This window comes from Chiloscyllium plagiosum, unplaced genomic scaffold, assembly GCF_037043375.1.
Source record: "Chiloscyllium plagiosum isolate Xiang-an unplaced genomic scaffold, Cpla_swu_hap1 HiC_scaffold_50, whole genome shotgun sequence".
In the NCBI taxonomy this organism is placed as follows: Eukaryota; Metazoa; Chordata; class Chondrichthyes; order Orectolobiformes; family Hemiscylliidae; genus Chiloscyllium; species Chiloscyllium plagiosum.
This window is the reverse complement of record NW_028270188.1, coordinates 48,712,847-48,732,317: the sequence shown is the minus strand read 5'-3', so window position 1 is coordinate 48,732,317 and position 19,471 is coordinate 48,712,847. Positions and strand designations below refer to the sequence as shown.

Here is a 19,471-nt window from a genome sequence, read left to right as displayed (position 1 = left end):
TAGAATAATGAATTCATTTGACACAACTTCCAAAGGACAGGCTTTCACTAGCAGTGGAATAAGATGCTGACTCACGTGGACTGAGAGGAGTTCTCTTCAAACCAACGGGCGTGTCGGATTGCTGCCAGAGCACTCTGCAAGACTTTGATGTCCACTAGAAAGTAAAGCAATGTTACAAGATTAGCAACAGAGAGTGAGAGCGAGAGTGAGAGCGAGCGAGAGAGAGAGAGAGAGAGAGAGCATGCATGAGAGAGAGAGAGAGAGCGCGAGACAGAGAGAGAAAAAAACCTCGCATATTTCACGAGTGGAAGACAAGTTTTAAACAGGAATATTTAATTTGAAATACATCTCCAGTGTTTCAGTCTGCAGTATGTTGTCAAGATGGACAATCAGATTGTGATGTGACATCACATCCTGCCTGAATTAAACACAGTGACAAACATTAATGATGTTTGCACCAAATGAAAAGTGGACCCTGTCAGGATTTGAAGACAGGAGGGAAATTGGGGTTAATGCAGCAAGTACCAGGGTGAACAACCTGCACCAACAGCCCTGATGAATCGACCAATTCCATTCTGTTCTTCATTAGACTTCATTAACTCATTAAAACCTAGCCCAAGAGCCTGACACTATTAAAGTGAGACAGACTTTAAAAGTGACCATTTAATTTAAGAAACTTCCCCAGTGTTTCAGCACCAGGGCACAGAAATCAGTGGGTTCCAAGTTTCGTTCTGAACTCTGTTGGGACCAGTGATACAACAATCTTGGGCTAGTTCAGGTGAGAATCAGCAGTGGTGACGGTGGTGGCTGTTTGTTATCTGCTGACTCCCTGCTGGAGGGTACATGCGAACAACGGAATTAGAATCTTCCTCCCACAGCTTTATGTCACTAACTGCATTCACTGGATAAAAAAAGTTATCCCCAAATCCATGGATAGCAACTCGCATACCATGAAATTTCCACGCCTTGATCATCTTGGATAATGAATACATACGCAACTCACTCTCAATGATGTTATGACCCAAGCACTCAGGGAGTGTGGGCAAGAATTGGTAGAGAAGAGGAAAACTGCACCAAGCTCCAGGTGTGGAACCTGCATGGATTTCCAACCTAATGGATTGTAAGCGGAGTTATTTACAACTGAAAAGCAGCAGAAACCGTGACTGAGCAGTCCAAGGGTCAATGCCATTCGATGGACTGCACTCCAGAGTTTAAGTTCTGAGCACTACAAGTGGGTAGCACTGGTGCCATACTCAGAATCTAGTCTGGAGTTCAAGGTCAGTGGCAGAGTGTAAACGTCCAGGATGAATATTCCCAGTGATATCCTGAGGGAATGCCATATTGTTGAAGGTACTGGCTTGCAATGAGACTGAGGATCTGTCTGTGCCTTCAGTAAGGCAGTGGGCCTGGTTATTTTAAAGCAGAGCAGAAGATTCTGGTCAGCCTTCCACATGGCAGGATTGGGTTTATACCCTCTGATCAGCCTTCCACGTGGTCGGCAGGATTGGGTTTATACCCTCTGAACTATTAGGGCACGCTCACCACAGTCAGCAGCTACGTTGTTTCAGGGTTTGCTGTACGTTTTGGGAAATGTGCGTTATCGGACAGGTTAAACGATAGGCTGAAGTTTTCAGAAAGTTTATATGCAGTAAGAATACTTACAATGGAGCTCTGGGTCAAGCTTACGTAGGTTGGGTGGGACTGTGGTGATGAGAATTTTGACAGTGGCATCAGGAGAGCTGATCTCAAAACCAGTCTCATTGGTGATCATAGTGAGAACTGAAAGCAAGTAGAGAACGGTTAGGTTTGATGCAGTCATACACTAAATGGTTTTTAACACTGACTGACAAATACACAGCTTCCCTGAGAAGGCAATTGTTCAGCTTGACTATAATAATACAGCTCCAATAAAACCAAGCAGCAATTCAACACCACTGCCCCATCAATGTCCTACTTTGGATCCCGAAAAGGGATACATCTCAGGGATATGGAGGCCGAGGTGCCTCCTGTCCTTTCAGGTACCAAGTGCTGGGGAACACTGGTCAAGCGCAGAGATATTGACCCAATGCCAGCCTGTTTGAGGAAAAGTCACTAAACGTCAATCAGGAGTTGGGCCCTGGTCGAGTTGTCTCCTTCCCAGCTGATAGCAGAGATTTCCTTTTCAGCAAGTATTCTTTCATGGGATATGGACATCACTGCCAAGGCCAACATTAATTGTCGAGGCTACATTGCTCTGGATTGGAGTGGGCAGTTAATAGTCAACACATTGCTGAGGGCCTGGAGTTACACACTGGGCTGCCCAGATAAGGCTGCAGCTTTCCTTCTCTGAAGGACATTACTGAGCAGGATGAGTTTTTAAATAACAGTTAATGACAGTTTCATGATCATTGAGATTATCTTTTTATTGTAGATTTAATAACTGAATTTAAAATTTGCCAGCTGTCACAATGGGATTACCCGTCGACATGAACCTGGGCCTCTGGCTTTAATTCCAATGGTTTCACCATCACACTGACTCCCCCATTGTAGATCTAGTGGTGCCTTTACACAGGGGTAGAATGTCACCATGCATACCTACTCCAGGTGACAGCAAAGGTTTCTATCATTCACTTCCCCACTGAGCCCCTGACCTCTCAAATGCTGAGTGACAAGAGATCAGACACAAGATAAAGGAGAGATAATTGCAACCATGCATTATATCAGTTAACACCAAGAAAGCATTACTCACAGCAACTGTGCTCTCATAGCGAGTTTGCTAATTCTCTCTTTCACATCTCCCACTCCCATCCAGACCAAGTCCAGTTTGATGTCAGGACTGTGCTCATTACAAACTAAGTGACAAGTAAAAACAATGACTGCAGATGCTAGAAACCAGAGTCTAGATTAGAGTGGTGCTGGAAAAGCACAGCAGTTCAGGCAGCATCCGAGGAGCAGGAAAATCGACGTTTCAGGCAAAAGCCCTTCACCAGTAATAGAGCTGTATGCCTGATGAAAGGCTTTTGCCTGAAACGTTGATTTTCCTGCTCCTCAGATGCTGCCTGAACTGCTGTGCTTTTCCAGCACCACTCTAATCTAGAAACTTAGTGACAGGTCAAACCACATTCCTGGTGGCAATAAAGATTCTTGCACATCTGAGTTCAGAGGACTGCTTCTCACTGAACTTTTAACAGTCAGTTCGCCTCCTGCTCTCGATGGGAGGAGTTTGGTTGCCGGGACCGCAGTGAAGATATTTTATCAAATTTATCTGCAATATGTCACAAATAATGGACATGACAGTGTTAAGTATTAGATCTCTCAGCCAAGTCCATTATGGGACTAGTCACAAGCTCCAGAAACTGTAGGTCCAATAGTGACACCAGCAGCACACTGGGATTTTTCCATCGTGACTTTCTGGGGACAACAGCAGGTGACCCACGAGTCCCTATCGTTCATCGTGGTTTAGTCACAACATTTCATACCAGATAAAGCCAGTCAGCTTCCTCAATCACAACCTGAAAATTGACTAGAACGAAAAGCTACAAACGGTAAAGTGAATACTGAAGAGACAAGATTAGCAAGCACTTACTCTCAGAGGGCTCCTGGGCCCGGAGGGTTTCTGCCACTTTGTTACCCAGGGCAGCAACAGCTTCCACTGAGGGCAAAGGGGAAATTAACAAAAAACACAATTACATTTTATCTGAAGGCAATTATTGGACAGGTGGTTACACGCTGAACAGTGGCATGTCCAGACAAAATATGAAAAGTGAAACGCAGATCCTCCCTCAGAACAATGGTTCCTTTGTTCAGGTGCTGGACAACTTGCTGGGCATTTCCAGGATTTTGTTCCTGGAGTGTCTAGTCCTGGAGTGTCTAGAATGAATGGCCCGAGACTGAGCACCAAGTGTGAGTGAGCGAGCCACTTGGTAGGATTAGAATAGTCAGAAGTCACGTGACACCGGGTTACAGTCCAACAGATTTATTTGAAATCATAAGTTTTCAGAACACTGCTCTTTCATCCAGTCACCTGACAAAGGAGCAGCGCTCCGAAAGCTTGTGATTTCAAATAAACCTGTCGGACTATAACCTGGTGTCGTGTGACTTCTGCCTTTGTCCACCCCAGTCCAACACCAGCACCTCCACATCAGGTTACCATATAGGAGGAAAGGCTTTGAGAAACTACAAGGTACATGGAATGACGTGTGAGACACTGACATACTAAGTACAATTACTTCAATGTATTAAGAATAGAACCAGGGAATAAAGCATTCAATTCTGGTCTATCTGCTTTAGGAAAGATGTTGCGAAACACGAAAGGGTTCAGAAAAGATTCAAGGATGTTGCCAGAGGTGAAGGGTTTGAGCTATAGGGCGAGGCTGAATAGGCTGGGACTATTTTCCCTGGAGCGTCAGAGACTGAGGAGTAACCTGAAAGAGGTTTATAAAATCATGAGGGGGTTGGACAGGGTGAATTGCCAAGGTCTTTTCCCCAGTGTAGAGGAGTCAAAACTACAGGGTATAGATTTAAGGTGAGAGGGGAAAGATTTAAAAGGGATCGAAGGGGCAACATGTTCATGCAGATGGTAATGTATGTATGGAATGAGCTGCCAGAGGAAGTGGTGGAGGCTGGTATAATTACAACATTTAAAAGGCATTTGGATGGGGACATGAATAGGAAGAGCTTAGAGGGATATGGGCTAACTGCTGACAAATGAGACTCGATTAAATTAGGGTATCTGGTCGGCATGGACAAGTTAGGCCGAAGAGTCTATTTTGTGCTGCACATCTCTGAGACTCTAAGAGGAGAAAGTGAACTTTCTGGGTTCAAGTCCTGTCTGCCACAGAGATGCATCACAACGTGTTTGAACAGATTGGTTCAAAAAAACAAAAAACCCTACAGACCATATGTGGAAGTTTGTGGACAGAGGAATTAACTTTTTCAATAAGGCCGGTTCATGGTGACTAAACCATGGGGATTATTTTCAGTATAATTAGGTGTTGTAACAAGAGGCAGTTAACGTAACAGACAAATGAGCTAACAATCACCCCTCCACCCTGACTGGCTAAGGTAAGAGCCCTGTATGTTAGGGATTTGCTGTTAAACACTGTGACCTTAAGGAACACATTATTAGAACCAAGCCCAAGGACTGGGTGACAAAATCGTATGAGGAAGCAAATCACATCAGGATTGCATGGAAATTCAGTAGCCTTCTGGGTTAGGAGATACAATAACGGCATCAGGGTAGAATTAGACCCAGAACTTTGACAACATAATCCTGACAGAGAGTCCTAAAAACAATACAACTATGAAATGACTGTAACGAAGGCACTTTCTTGATCTGTTGACAGTACTCACAAGTTGGCAAGATCTTTAGGATGACAACAAGATCAGCAACATTATGGCCGGTCATCATTGTTCCTTTCTTGTAGGAGCCAACTTGACGCACTTCCTCAATTTGCTTTAGAGACAGAAGACAGGGTTACAAAATCGATTCAACATTTAATTACAACAAAGCATAGCCATAAAGTAGCACTGGAACATCACAACACAGCGTCTGGTTTCACTATACAAGTTACAAAAAAAATTCCATTCATTGCAGTAAATCAGGAGGCGGAATTGCAATCACAAGAGAAGTGGTACAAAGTAAACTGTTGGAACTGTAGGCTAACATGTCTCTGGGTCCAGAGGGCCCTCAGCCTACAGCCTTAAAATAGGTTGCTAACCAGGGAGCAGACACATTGGTACTGATGGTCCAAAATCCCCACATTCAAGAAAAGTTCCATTAGACCAGAAAGTAGCAGATATAACCTCTCAGTTCAAGAGAACAGGTAACTTTACGCCAGTTATTCTAAAGGCCTGTCATGGGGAATGTGCTAGAGTTGATCATGAGAGATTACAGCTGCACACTTTGAGAAACAAAGTAATTGGGAGGTCAGTCCGGCTTTGTCAAAGGGAAGATCACACTTGATCAATTTGCTGGAATTCTTTAAAAGTAGCACAGACTTTGGATAAAGGGGAACTCATAGACATAATCAGACTTGGATTTCCACAAGGCATTTGATATCACACCAAAGCAAGAAATAAAAGCTCACGGTGTGGAGGAGTAACACGTTATAATGGATAGCAGGTCAGCCCTCAGGCAGTAAACAGGGAACATAAACAGGTCTTTGTCTGACTGGTCAAACATGACGAATGGGGGCTTGCATGGGTGCATATTGGGCCTTCACCTTTTCACAACTTACTTCAGACAGAGAAAGGGAACAAAATTTACAGGTGACATTGAGATAAGTAGGATGGATGTTCTGAAAAAGACACCAGGAAATTGCAGACGCTTTTGGACATAATGAGAGTGGTGGCAGAGTGGTGCACGACTGGGAAGATTGAAGCTGGCAGGAAGAATAAGAAAGCAGAATATTACTTAAACAGAGACTGACTGCAGAATTCCAACGTGCAGGCAGATTTCACTGCTCTGGTGCATGAGTGTGTAGGTACAGCACATCTCCAGGCAGCTCATGGGGTGCTGTCCTTTTTAAGGAGAGGAACTGAATATAAAATGAAGAATACAAAAGGAATGCTGGATCATTCAATACAATTCCAGATGCTTTTCTATCTCAATATCATTTTGCCACTTACCCCTCATGCCCTGTGAGAGAGAGAGACGTTGTGCAACTTACCACTTCAAAGTTGCCTGGAGCCACAATCAGATTGTCGATCACATTGTTAATCTTGGTCACTAAGGACAGTATGGAAGCCTAGGAAACAGTGATAGCTATTGCTCAGTGACAGATTGATTTCAAACACTTGCATAACATGATGGCTACAAGTGCTGAACTTTCTGCCTCCTGGCCACATCAATGGCAGCAGGAAGTTCTCAAGCTCTCGGCCTTTCCAGTATCTGTAGTGGAAGAAACCAGCACAGAAAACCTGGGGCAGTTAGGTTGCGGTCACCTCATTCCAAAGAGAAATAACAAAGGTGTCATTTGTTAGCAATCTACCAAAGTCTTGGAAGTATGCAGTCAGCCAGGCTGACTCTCTAGCTCCACATTTCATAAGCAAGTGGGAGAGGTTAACCTGAACAGCAGCAGCTTTGGGACTCCAGTAGATTGGGGATCCAGCACATGCTAGTGGCAGAAGGTGCTCCTTTACTCACTGGGAGTCGTCAGGTATTGCCGATGGGAGTGACAGGGAGAGGCACCTGTTTTATTCATTCATTCATGGGATGAGGGAGTCGCTGGTTAGACCAGTATTATTACCCCGTCCCTAATTGCCCAGAGGGCAGTTAAGAGTTAACCGCATTGTAGTGGATCTGAAGTCACATGTAGGCCAGACCAGGTAGGGATGGCAGAGTTCCTTCCCTGAAGGACATTCATGAACCAGATGGGTTTTTCCAACAATCGACAATGGATTTATGGTCATCATTGGACTGCTAATTCTAGAATTTTATTAAATTCAAAGTCCAGCATCTGCCTGGCACGATTAAAATCCCAGCCTCCATATCATGAATAACAAAGAACAAAGAACATTACAGCACAGGAACAGGCCCTTTGACCCTCCAAGCCTGCACCGATCCTGATCCTCTATCTAAACCTGTCACCCATTTTCCAAAGATCCGTATCCCTCTGCTTCCTGAACATTCATGCAATGGTCTAGATACATCTTAAATGATGCTATCGTTCCCGCCCCTACCGGCTCTGCTAGCAACGCATTTCAGGCCCCCACCACCCTCTACGTAAAGGACTTTCCCCACATATCTCCTTTCAACCTTTCCCCTCTCACTTTGAACTTGTGACCCCTAGTAACTGAGTCCCTCGCTTCGGGGGGGGGGGGGAACTTCTTTGTAGACCTCAATCAGGTCCCCCCCTTCCCCTTCCCTCAACCTCTGTTTTTCTAATGAAAATAACCCTAATGTACTCAACCTCTCTTCATAGCTAGCACCCTCCATACCAGGCAACATCCTGGTAAACCTCCTCTGCACCCTCTCCAAAGCATCCACATCCATTTGGTAATGTGGCGACCAGATCTGTACGCAGTATTCCGAACCAAAGTCTTATACAACTGTAACATGATCTGCCAACTCTTGTACTCAATACCCCGCCCAATGAAGGAAAGCATGCCATGTACCACCTTGACCACTTCACTGACCTGCGTTGCCACCTTCAGGAAACAATGGACCTGAACACCCAGATCTCTCTGTCCATCAATTTTCCCCAGGACTTTTCCATTTACTGTATAGCTTGCTCTTGAATCGGATCTTCCAAAATACATCTCCTCGCATTTGCCTGAATTGAACTCCATCTGCCATTTCTCTGTCTAACTCTCCAATCTATCTATATTCTGCTGTGTTCTTGGACAGTCCCCTTCACTATCTGTTACTCCACCAATCTTAGGGTCATCTGCAAACTTGCTAATCAGGCAACGAATACCTTCCTCCAGATCATTTATATATATCATAACTAACAATGGTCCCAGCACGGATCCCTGTGGAACATCACTGGTCACAAGTCTCCATTTTGAGCAACTCCCTTCCACTACTACTCTTTGTCTCCTGTTGCCCAGCCAGTTCTCTATCCATCTGGTTAGTACACCCTGGACCCCATGTGACTTCACCTTCGCCATCAGCCTACCATGGGGAAACCTGATCAAATGCCTTAGTAAAGTTCATGTAAATGACATCTACAGCCCCCCCCACCCCAACCAACTTTGTTACCTCCTCAAAGAATTCTATTAGGTTGGTAAGACATGACCTTGCCCACACAAAACCATGCTGCCTATAACTGATAAGCCCATTTTCTTTCCAAATGGGAATAGATCCTATCCCTCAGTATCTTCTCCAGCAGCTTCCCTACTGCTGAAGTCAGGCTCACCAGTCTGTAATTACCTGGTGTATCCCTGCTACCCTTCTTAAACAAGGGGACAACATTAGCAATTCTGCAGTGCTCCACATACATGGATCTCTGGATTAACAGTCTAGTGATTATATCGCTAGGCCATTATCTCCCTCTAGTGCAGCAGCAATCTCCCACATGGAAACTCATCGGATCTGCACTGACATACCCGCTCATGTCTGTTGAGTAAACCACAGCCCCAAAGAACTGTATGCGCCATTTCTGGTGGTTACTGCTCTTTGATAAGTTAGTTTGAGCATGTGCTGTTAAGAGGTGGCCATTAATCTGCCCCTACTCTTCGATATTCTTACCTGCTCCGATGGAGTGGGGGACAGATCCTGGTTCCGCTTCAGTAAGGCTTCACTCAAAGTAGTTTCATCAGGGGCAGGCTTCACTCGGGGAAAGGCCATTTCACACTGTGAGGGGATAACACCAACTTATCCATTTGGAAAAGCAAAACTTGGCAGGCAAATGAAGTCAAACAACCAGTTTGTTCTCAACTGACATGGACAAAGCACGAATATAACACAATGTGCAATATCCAAAAGCAACCAACGTGGTTAAACTAAGTGTGTTGAAAGGTAAGCACAATAGTGTGAACACATGTCGACAGGCTGAATAGCAGGCGATCAAAAGTGTCAACTGCTGAAAAGCAAGGGAAGGGATGACCACTCTCAATTACCTGAAATTATCTTGCCATTAGCTCTCTGCAAATAAATTCAGTGCTGTGCACTTCCCTCCACTTAACCTGACAAAGCAGTAGTGCTCCAAAAAAATTGTGATTTCAAATAAACCAACTGGACTACAATTTTCCCACCCCACCTCCACTCTCAGGCAGAGGTAAAGGAGCCCATGGTAACCACTCAAAGAAAGGCCCACACATCTAGATCAATATTCAGCCCAACAACTCACTAAATAATGGATGATCTAGTCATTATCATACAGCCGTTAGTGGGACCTTACTGTGTACCAATTGGCTAACAATTGGTTACTGCGTGTCAATATCGGTTCACTGGCTGCAAAGTGCTGAGAAAAGGTACAGTGACTTACCACATAAAAGTCGAACGGGATGTGAGGGACGAATGGTCTGAACCTGTTTACATCAGGGAAATAAAAAGCTTCAAATTAATAAAATCTGGATTGTAACAGGAAAAATCTTTAGCAAACGACTCTCTGGTGACACGTACCCCCCAACTGGACCACCCCGTGCACCAAAACGTCCACGGCCACGTCCTCTGTCGCCTCTGTAATAGAAAGCATACGAATGTGTAATTAAAAAAGGTACAAGCTCCCGTAAGCGAGGAAAACATTCAACCCCAAGGTGACAGCATTAAGGCCGTCTGTGGCGTAGTGCGTCCAAGTTCCTGAATCCTGGACGTGGCCCAAAATACCTAAACAAGCCAGGTCCTGGATTCAAAAGCAACTTTTACAAATCAGACACAAGTAAGTAGAAAACAAAACACATCACAACACAAATCAAAAACGACACTGGCATCACAATCTAGAAGGCAGTAATCATAGGGACAGACTCTCATGTCCCCAACATGGAGAAACGAAAGGAATCAAATGTTGGGAAAAACATCCAGCCTAAGCTCACCAACCATCTGGCTTACATACACCACTGAAGTCATTAGATGAATTCCTGTGAACTATTATGTAGTTTTATTGCTGTATAATATCAGTTTACATTCAATGTCCCTTAGAATATTGAATACATCTACCTACCCTTTGCAAATATATTTTCATTGTTCTACAGACGATGAGTGCCAATCACTGCCCATCCCCTCCAAACCAGCCTCCCTAAACAGGGCTCCAATTGATCCTGGATATCACGGAGAGGCAGGAATTTTACTTGGAAACTTCTGGTTGGGAGTTGCCCAGTTAGAGTCGCTCAGTTAGAGTCATACAGCACAGCAACAGACCCTTCAGTCAAACCAGTCTGTACCAAATGTAATCTCAAACTAAACTAGTCCCACCTGCCTGCGCTTGACCCATCTCCCTCCAAACCTTTCCTATTCATGTACTTATCCAGGCATCTTCTAAATGTTGTAACTGTACCCGCATTCACTCATTCCACAGAAGAACCACTATGTTAAAAAAATTGACCCTCGTGTATTTTTTAAAATGTTTCTCATCTCACCTTAAAGATATGCTCCCCAAGCCCTGAAATCCTGCCCCCTAGAGAAATGGCAGCATTTGGCCCATATCTGTCTAAACCCTTCCTATTCATGTACCCATGCAAATGCCTTTTAAATGTAATTGTAGCAGCCCCCACCACCTCCTCTGGCAGCTTGTTCCATATATGCACTACCCTCTGTGTGATAAAGTTGCCCCTTAGGTCTTTGCATTGCCCTGATATTTCTATGTTCAATAGGTGAGCTTAGCTTGTGAAATTCACAAAATCAGCCTTTTTGAATATGAAGTGTTGTCTGGACATACTATTTGGATATTTCTTGCCCAGGTGGATCTGCTCCATGCTGCTGTGCAGTGTTCAGTCTGTAACTGCATTTGTGCAGTTTTGTTCAGTGTAGAATTCGGTGACTGGTCTATCATGGGTCCAGCCTGTAGGTGTGCACCTGTGCTGTTGTGTGTCCAGCCTGTGGTCACTTTATGTTGGAAGAAATGCAGGGCATCATCCTGGAAACTCTATGTTGGTATTGGAGCAGTGTGGCCTTACAGGGGTCAGGTAGGGCTCAATCACAGAACACCAACATTCCAAAGTACTTTTGAAGTGCAGTGCATTATTTAAATGGGGCTGTCAACTTATGTCAAACAAGCTCCAGCAATTAGCAATATCGTAATGAGCAGATAAGCTGCTCGTCTGAGGTTGACCGAAGGTTAAATGTCAGCCTAGACACCAGGAATAATTTCCCTGCTCCTCTTCAAAGTAATGCCAGAGAATCTTCAATGTCAATGTGAGGGTTGCTAGGCCCTTGTCTTATCCACAGTGTAGCACCCCCTCAGCAGTGCACAGAGACTTATAAAAAGTGGAACTGACTTCAAGGCAACAGGTCTGCTCACTTCGCTGCAGTTAACACAATGGAAAAAGCTAAAGCAAAAATCCAAGGAAAGAGAAAGCAGTCCTCAGAACTGGTCACGTTCCAAGGATTCAACGTGCGTGCATGTTCCAGGTTTTTATTCTTGCTCCTGACACAGTGAAAACCTCTCACCTTGTGGCAGGCTGTGGGTATGACATATATCTTGTGGATTACACACTGTCCTTACTGAAATTAATGGTGAGCACTATTAATTGCCTGTGCTAATGTGGAATCTTGTTCATTCCTGTGACAAATCTTTTGCAACATCACCCTGCTTTGGGAATCTCAGTTTTACAGCACAGACATGACATTTAGCCCATCTGCCTATGCCAGCTCATGCCCATCTGAATTATAACATCACTACTCCACTAAAAACTGCCTACATCAATATTTTGAGTAGGGCATTCAACACCTAATTAACCCTCGACATACTGACATTTCTTTCATCTTTATCCAGACTTAAATCTTCCAACTTATGTTCCATAGTTATCCATTGCTATTGGGCAGACTTGGTCTCTATTAATTCAATTAAATCTGCTGTAAAATTTACTAATGCGCCAAAGATACAGAATTTAATTACTGGTGCTTATACCAAAAGCATCCATCCCTCAGCGCCAATATGGAGCACCTAGATGCATCCTGGTGAGTACCCTGACCACCAATAATTTTGCACATTAGCGAACTTTGAGAAGATTTGTAGCTCAGGTTGAGGTATTGGATGTAGGTTTGCTCACTGAGCTGGAAGGATCATTCTCAGACATTTCGCCATCTTACTAGGTAACATCTTCAATGATTCTCTGGACGAAGCAATGCTGGTGTTTCCTGCTTTCTACTTTTTTGTTTAGGTTTACTTGGGTTGGCGATATCATTTCCTCTGGTGACACCACTTTTCATGTTGATGTCATTTCCTGTTCTTTTTCTCAAGGATGGTAAATGGGATCCAAGTCAATGTGTTTATTGATAGAGTTCTGGTTGGAATGCTATGCTTTGTAGGTTTTGTTGTTGAAGGTGAAGTGGGTAGTAAGGTATACGTCCACTAGCTTGACTTCCTTGCTGTTGAAGTAAGTGGCGTGTGGTGTATGTGTCTTTGGGTCTTCTAATAGTGTAGTCAGTGTTTCCTTGGCCAAGTTAATGTTGATGCATGTGAACAGGGTTGTTACATCAAAGCAGACCATTATTTCATCCTCTTCTATCTCGGTGTCTTTGATGATCTTCAGGAATTCTTGAGTGGAGTGGTGAGTCTCCTCCTAAGTGTTTTAGTCTTTGCTGTAGCTCCTTGGCCATTCTGCGAGTTGGTGTTCCAGGTAGTGAGACTACAGGTCTGAGGATGGATCCTGGTTTGTGAATTTTGGGTAATCCGTAGAGGAGCATTATGTTGGATCCGTCTGGTTACATTTTTTGGAAGTCGGTCTTATTTATTTCTCAAGATTTCTGAAGTTTTTCTGAGTAGGACTGTGTTTCAGTTCTCTAGTTGTGGGGTTGGGTCTATCGCCATTTGTTGGTAAGTGTTGGCATCTGTAAGTAGTGTGTTTACTTTCTCAATGTGGTCTCTTTAATTTAAGATGACTGTCAAGCATTCTTTGTCTGCAGGTAGGATAACAATTTTTTTTTAGTTATTTCTAGGGCTTTCCTTTCTTGTGCATCGAGTATGTTTCCTTCCTTTTTCGTGCTTAATGTCGGTGCGACTACCTGCCTGATGGCTTGCTGGGTTTCTTCTGTGAGTTGGTTGCCTTTCAGTGTTGTTTCTAATGCTGCGAAGAAATCTTCCTTGTCTGCATCCTGGAAGTTGTAATTTAATCCTCTTACTGAGACAGCTTTTTCAGTGTCTGTTAAGGGTTGGTCAGATAAGTTTTTTATCCTTCTGTGTTGTCAGTGTTGTTATTTTGTGTAAGTTTGCCTAGTATTTTTCTGTAGGTCTAGTTTTTTTATTTTCTGTGTTTGTCGCTGTCTAATATCTATGGCTTGTTGTACTGTGTTTCTGTCCATTCATGGTCTGTTGCATGAATGAGTAAAGATTTTGGTGCAAAATTTCCCAGTTGTATTTACGGAGTCTGTTGTGGGCATCATTAATCTACATCTTCTCTATACCAGCATTGATCTGAGTGTCAACATCAGTTATTACTGGATAATGTAGACTTATGCTGTTTTTGCCATAATGCTCATGAATTCAAAAACTTAGAAAAGGCTAAAGACACGCACTAAACCTGAAGCAAGACAAAATTAACCATAAAAGCCAAGTCAACTTATTCCAAGGGGTCACTTGAAAACAGAAGTCAAACGGTTTGCCACTTGGAGTTGTACTTAACTCGAGAATCAGATCTTCATTCACAGGACAGCACAGACTCAACAGTCCAGATGCTTAAGCGTACAATTCACAGATCTCCTATAAAATTTCCCCAACCATGGAAGTTAATGTTACAGTCTTTTGACTTTCACATGTGTGTCAAGTAACTTCATTTGCCGCTGATGGTGTTAAACGTTTCTGGCAATCCAGTACTGAAATGATGACTGATTTTGAACAGGATCACCTAACACGACACTGTTACAGCAACAGCAACACTTGATATAACACCTTAAATTTTCTGCAAGGTCCATGGCATTTCAGTGAGAAAACCAGAAGCCAAGGCTTACAAGGAAGTATTGGGACAGCTGACACAAAGTCAAAGATAGGTCTTAAGCCTAGTCTTTAATGGGAGAAGACACGAGAAGTTTAAGGGAGGGAATTCCAGGGCTTGGGGCAAAGCAGCTGAAACACAGCCACTAACGATGGTGCACAAAACACGACAGCACTCAATTGCACAAACATATTCAGCAATAACTACTGCTTAGTTGGAGTTTTGACAGGGTCCTCCAACTCCAAAACAGATGGTCCACATACAAAGGATTTTGAAATCCAGAGGAGACGCAATTGGGGCAGTGGAAGTGCATTAACCCTGTGGTCCCCATATTTATCACATGGTCACAACCCCATCATGGTTCTCAGAGGAGAAAAAGACAAAACAAAAAGGGCGAACAGAGGGCTTTAATTCATTTTAGAGATGAAGGAAATTGAGGCCTTTGTCAGTTCTAGAAAAGCAAAATGCTGTGAATCTGAAACCAACTGAGAATGCTGGGGAAACTGAGCAAATGGTCCTCCAGGTGCTCTGATTTCCTCCCACAGTCCAAAATGTGCAGATTAGGAGAATTGGGGGAGAACGGGGGGGGGGGGGGGGGAGAACGGGGGGGGGAGAACGGGGGGGGAGGAGGGGAGGGGGAGAACGGGGGGGGAGGGGGAGGGGGAGAACGGGGGAGGGGGAGGGGGAGAACGGGGGAGGGGGGAGGGGGAGAACGGGGAAGGGGGAGAACGGGGAGGGGGAGAACGGGGGGAGGGGGAGAACGGGGGGAGGGGGAGGACGGGGGGAGGGGAGGACGGGGGAGGGGGAGGACGGGGGGAGGGGGAGGACGGGGGGAGGGGGAGGACGGGGGGAGGGGAAGAACGGGGAGGGGGAGGGGGAGAACGGGGGAGGGGGAGAACGGGGGGGGGGGGAGGGGGAGAACGGGGGGGGGGGAGAGGGGGAGAACGGGGGGGGGGGAGAGGGGGAGAACGGGGGGGGGGGAGAGGGGGAGAACGGGGGGGGGGGAGAGGGGGAGAACGGGGGTGTATTACAGAATCCCTGAGGGTGTTGGTGGATAAACTAATGCAGCGAGTGAGGGGGCGGGGTGAAGGACCTTTGTTTTAGATTAAACGCAGTAAAATGACAATGAGGAGAGTGTTGGGGGGGGGGGGGGGGAGAATGTGGGCGCCATGAGGGCAGCCCCGTGAGGGGGTTTAAATAAATAAACGCGCGGAGCCGCGAGCCGCGAACCCCGGCCCGGGCCCCCCTCCCGGGTCCCCCCCTCCCGGGTTCCTGAGGTAAACACACTCCGGTTTGTACCGGCTCCGCCCGGTTTCTCTTTTACCTCATATTGTCTCCTCCGGCAGCTCCGAAACTTCCAGAACAAAAGGCCCGGGCTCCAACCGCCGTCTCCACGCAGCCCCACCCCCTCCCAAAACACCGTCCCCATTGGCCGCACCCGCCCCTGCCAATCACCGCCCGTCTTACTCAGGCCCGGCCAATCACAGTCCGGCCTTTACTTAGATCAGGCCAATCACAGCCCGTCTTACTCAGACCCGGCCAATCACAGTCCGACCTTTACTCAGACCCGGCCAATCACCGCCCGTCTTACTCAGACCCGGCCAATCACAGTCCGACCTTTACTCAGATCCGGCCAATCACAGCCCGTCTTACTCAGACCCGGCCAATTAATCAGACCCGGCCAATCACAGCCCGTCTTACTCAGACCCGGCCAATTAATCAGACCCGGCCAATCACAGCCCGTCTTACTCAGACCCGGCCAATCACAGCCCGTCTTACTCAGACCCGGCCAATTACTCAGACCCGGCCAATCACAGCCCGTCTTACTCAGACCCGGCCAATCACAGCCCGCCTCACTCATTCACCGGCGCTGGAGGAGGGGGGGGGGGTGGGACGTCAAGGCCCCTCCCCCTCCAATTTTATGAATGGGAGTCGCTGACCCCTGACCCCTGACCCCAGCTGTCACTGATAACTCCTTTGTTATCTCAGGGCTGTGACTTGTAAAATGTCCTGGGATTTACATATTATCCAATTAAAACCTGCAACACAGAAGCCCCACAGTGTGGAAACAGGCCATTTGGCCCAACAAGTCTATACTAACCCTCCAAGACCCATTGCCCTACCCTATCACTGTGCTCTACATTCACCCCCCACTATTGCACCTAACCTGCAGTGCAGCCCCATTTTAAGTGATTAAAGGCTTAACAGCGGTCCGGCTTGGCTCAATACATTGCATCGGGTTGTACAACGCTTTGACCTTTTATTTATAAGTTCTGCGTGCTATGTCTCCTGTCCCACTATTCTGGATTAGTGGTGCTAGAAGAGCACAGCAGTTCAGGCAGCATCCGAGGAGCAGCGAAATCGACGTTTCGGGCAAAAGCCCTTCATCAGGAAATATTTACCCCCCCCGTCCCACTGGCCACCCGACAAAGGAGCGGCACTCCGAAAGCCTGTAGCTCTAAAATAAACACGGGTGGCACAGTGGTTAGCACTGCTGCCTCTCAGCGCCAGGGACCCAGGCTCAATTCCCGCCTCGGGCAACCGTCTGTGTGGAGTTTGCACGTTCTCCCACAGTCCAAAAGTGTGCAGGTCAGGTTAATTGGCCATTCAAGGTTTGTGCGAAGATTTGTAGCTCGGGTGCTCGTTGTTGTGGTTCTGTTCGCCGAGCTGGAAGTTTTTTGTTGCAAACGTTTATTATAAACACCGGAGGAAACATCAAAGGAGCGCTTCACAGGAGGCTCCCAAGCACTGATGATGTCGCCTAGCCAGGGGACGAATTGGCCATGCTAAATTGCCCGTAGTGTTAGGTGAAATGTGTAAATGTAGGGGAATGGGTCTGGGTGGGTTGCTCTTCAGAGGGTTGGTGTGGACTTGTTGGGCCGAAGGGCCTGTTTCCACACTGTAAGTAATTAATCTAATCAAACCTGTTGAACTATAACTTGGTGTTGTGTAATTTTTAACTTTATCCACCCCAGTCCAACACCGGCACCTCCATATCACAACCTTTTTTTAATATACTAACAAAACCTAAGTTATCGCGGGGCTGTGACTTGAAAGAAGTTCTGGGGTTTACATTAATCAATTGAAACCTGCATCCCCATTCTAAGTGATTAAAGACTTAACAGCAATCTAGGTTTGTTCAATACCTCGCATCAGTTGTATAACACTGATCTTTTACTATAAATTCTGTGTCCTATGATCCTATCCCACTAGTTACCTAAGGAAATAACAGCACACTCTGAAAGCTCATATTTCCAAATAAACCTGTTGGACTATAACCCGGTGTTGTATGATTTTTAACTTTGTCCACCCTGGTCCAACTTTGAAAAGGACAGAGCACTATTTATGTTCCCCCCTTGGATTCTCTTCTCTCTGTTTCCCATCTCCTTTCATAGGATCCTTACAGTATGGAAGCAGGCCATTCGACCCATTGAGTCCACACCGACCCCTTCAAAGACCATCCCACCCAGACCCAGACCCAACCCCAACCCCTTCTATCTATCTCCGTAACCCTGCACTCCCTTAGGCAAACCCACTGAGCCTGCACTTCCATGGACACTGTGGGGCAACTTAGTGAAACTGAAAGAACTGCAGAAGCTGCAAATCAGAAACCTGATCTGAATTGCTCTCCAACACCCTTAACAACCTTCCCTATCCATATGGTGAACCACCTGGTGAACCAAAGGCAAAGACAATGAGCAATCAGCTGAGTTGCAGCTCACACAATGATGGCTATTCATGGCCAGAGTCTTTCTCATTTCATACGGTTGAGAGAATGTCTATTTATTTGCTCATGCGATTTGGGAGTTTCAGCTGAACCAACATTTATTACCTGTCTCTAATTGCCCAGAGGGCAGTTACGAGTTAATGCCATCACTGTGGGACTGGACAGAAAAGCTAGACCAGTTCAGGGTGACAGATTCCTTCTCTAAAGGATCCAGGTTGAATTTTCCAACGACCAACAATGGTCTTATGGCCACCATTAATTTCATAATTCCAGGTTTTTATAAAATAGAATACTAATTTAATTGACCAATGTCTTATTGCTGGACTAGGTAAAAACAATGACTGAGCTGAAAATGTGTTGCTGGAGAAGCGCAGCAGGTCAGGCAGCATTCAGGGAACAGGAGAATCGACGTTTCGGGCATAAGCCCTTCTTCAGGAATCAATGACTGCCCGATGCTGGAAACCAGATTCTGGATTAGTGGTGCTGGAAGAGCACAGCAGTCCAGGCAGCATCCGAGGAGCAGTAAAACTGATGTTTCGGGCAAAAGCCCTTGCTGGACTGTTTTTCCAGAGACGCAGGGAATATTCTGCAGACACGGGTTTGAATCCCTCCGCGGCAGATTGTGGAATTTGATTTCGATTTATTTGAAATTGCAATCAAAGTCTAATGACGGCCGTGCATCTACTGTCAATTTGTTAAAAAAAAGAAAGGGAAAACAAACATGTAGGTTCACTGACGTCTTTTAGGGAAGGAAATTGTGCATCGTGTGACTCCAGACCCACAGCAAAGTGGCTGACTCTTAACTACCCTCTGCGCAATTAAGATTAGATTAGATTAGATTAGATTAGATTAGATTACAGTGTGGAAACAGGCCCTTCGGCCCAACAAGTCCACACCGACCCGCCGAAGCGAAACCCACCCATACCCCTACATTTACCCCTTACCTAACACTACGGGCAATTTAGCATGGCCAATTCACCTGGGCTGCACATCTTTGGACTGTGGGAGGAAACCGGAGCACCCGGAGGAAACCCACGCAGACACGGGGAGAACGTGCAAACTCCACACAGTCAGTCGCCTGAGTCGGGAATTGAACCCGGGTCTCAGGCGCTGTGAGGCAGCAGTGCTAACCACTGTGCCACCGTGCCGCCCAGGCTCTTCAAATGGGCATTATATGCCAGCCCAGCTGGAGTTGCCTGAAGAAGGGCCTTCGCCTGAAACATTGACTCT

General features: G+C 45.8%; 1 protein-coding gene across 2 annotated transcripts in view; it reads right to left on the bottom strand.

The window, feature by feature from the left end:
• ilf2 (interleukin enhancer binding factor 2) overlaps positions 1–15,919 on the bottom strand; it is a 33,521-nt gene extending 17,602 nt beyond the window's left edge. For both annotated transcript variants that reach the window (XM_087985166.1, XM_087985165.1), the window contains exons 1-9: positions 15,839–15,919; positions 10,049–10,105; positions 9,912–9,954; positions 9,173–9,277; positions 6,651–6,728; positions 5,332–5,434; positions 3,566–3,631; positions 1,663–1,779; positions 76–154 (exon numbers count right to left, since the gene is read on the bottom strand). In XM_087985166.1, the coding sequence (XP_087841292.1) occupies positions 76–154; positions 1,663–1,779; positions 3,566–3,631; positions 5,332–5,434; positions 6,651–6,728; positions 9,173–9,277; positions 9,912–9,954; positions 10,049–10,105; positions 15,839–15,843 (653 nt within the window). In that variant the 5' untranslated portion in view covers positions 15,844–15,919. The remainder of the gene's footprint in view (positions 1–75; positions 155–1,662; positions 1,780–3,565; positions 3,632–5,331; positions 5,435–6,650; positions 6,729–9,172; positions 9,278–9,911; positions 9,955–10,048; positions 10,106–15,838) is intronic.
• Positions 15,920–19,471: the final 3,552 nt, after the last annotated feature.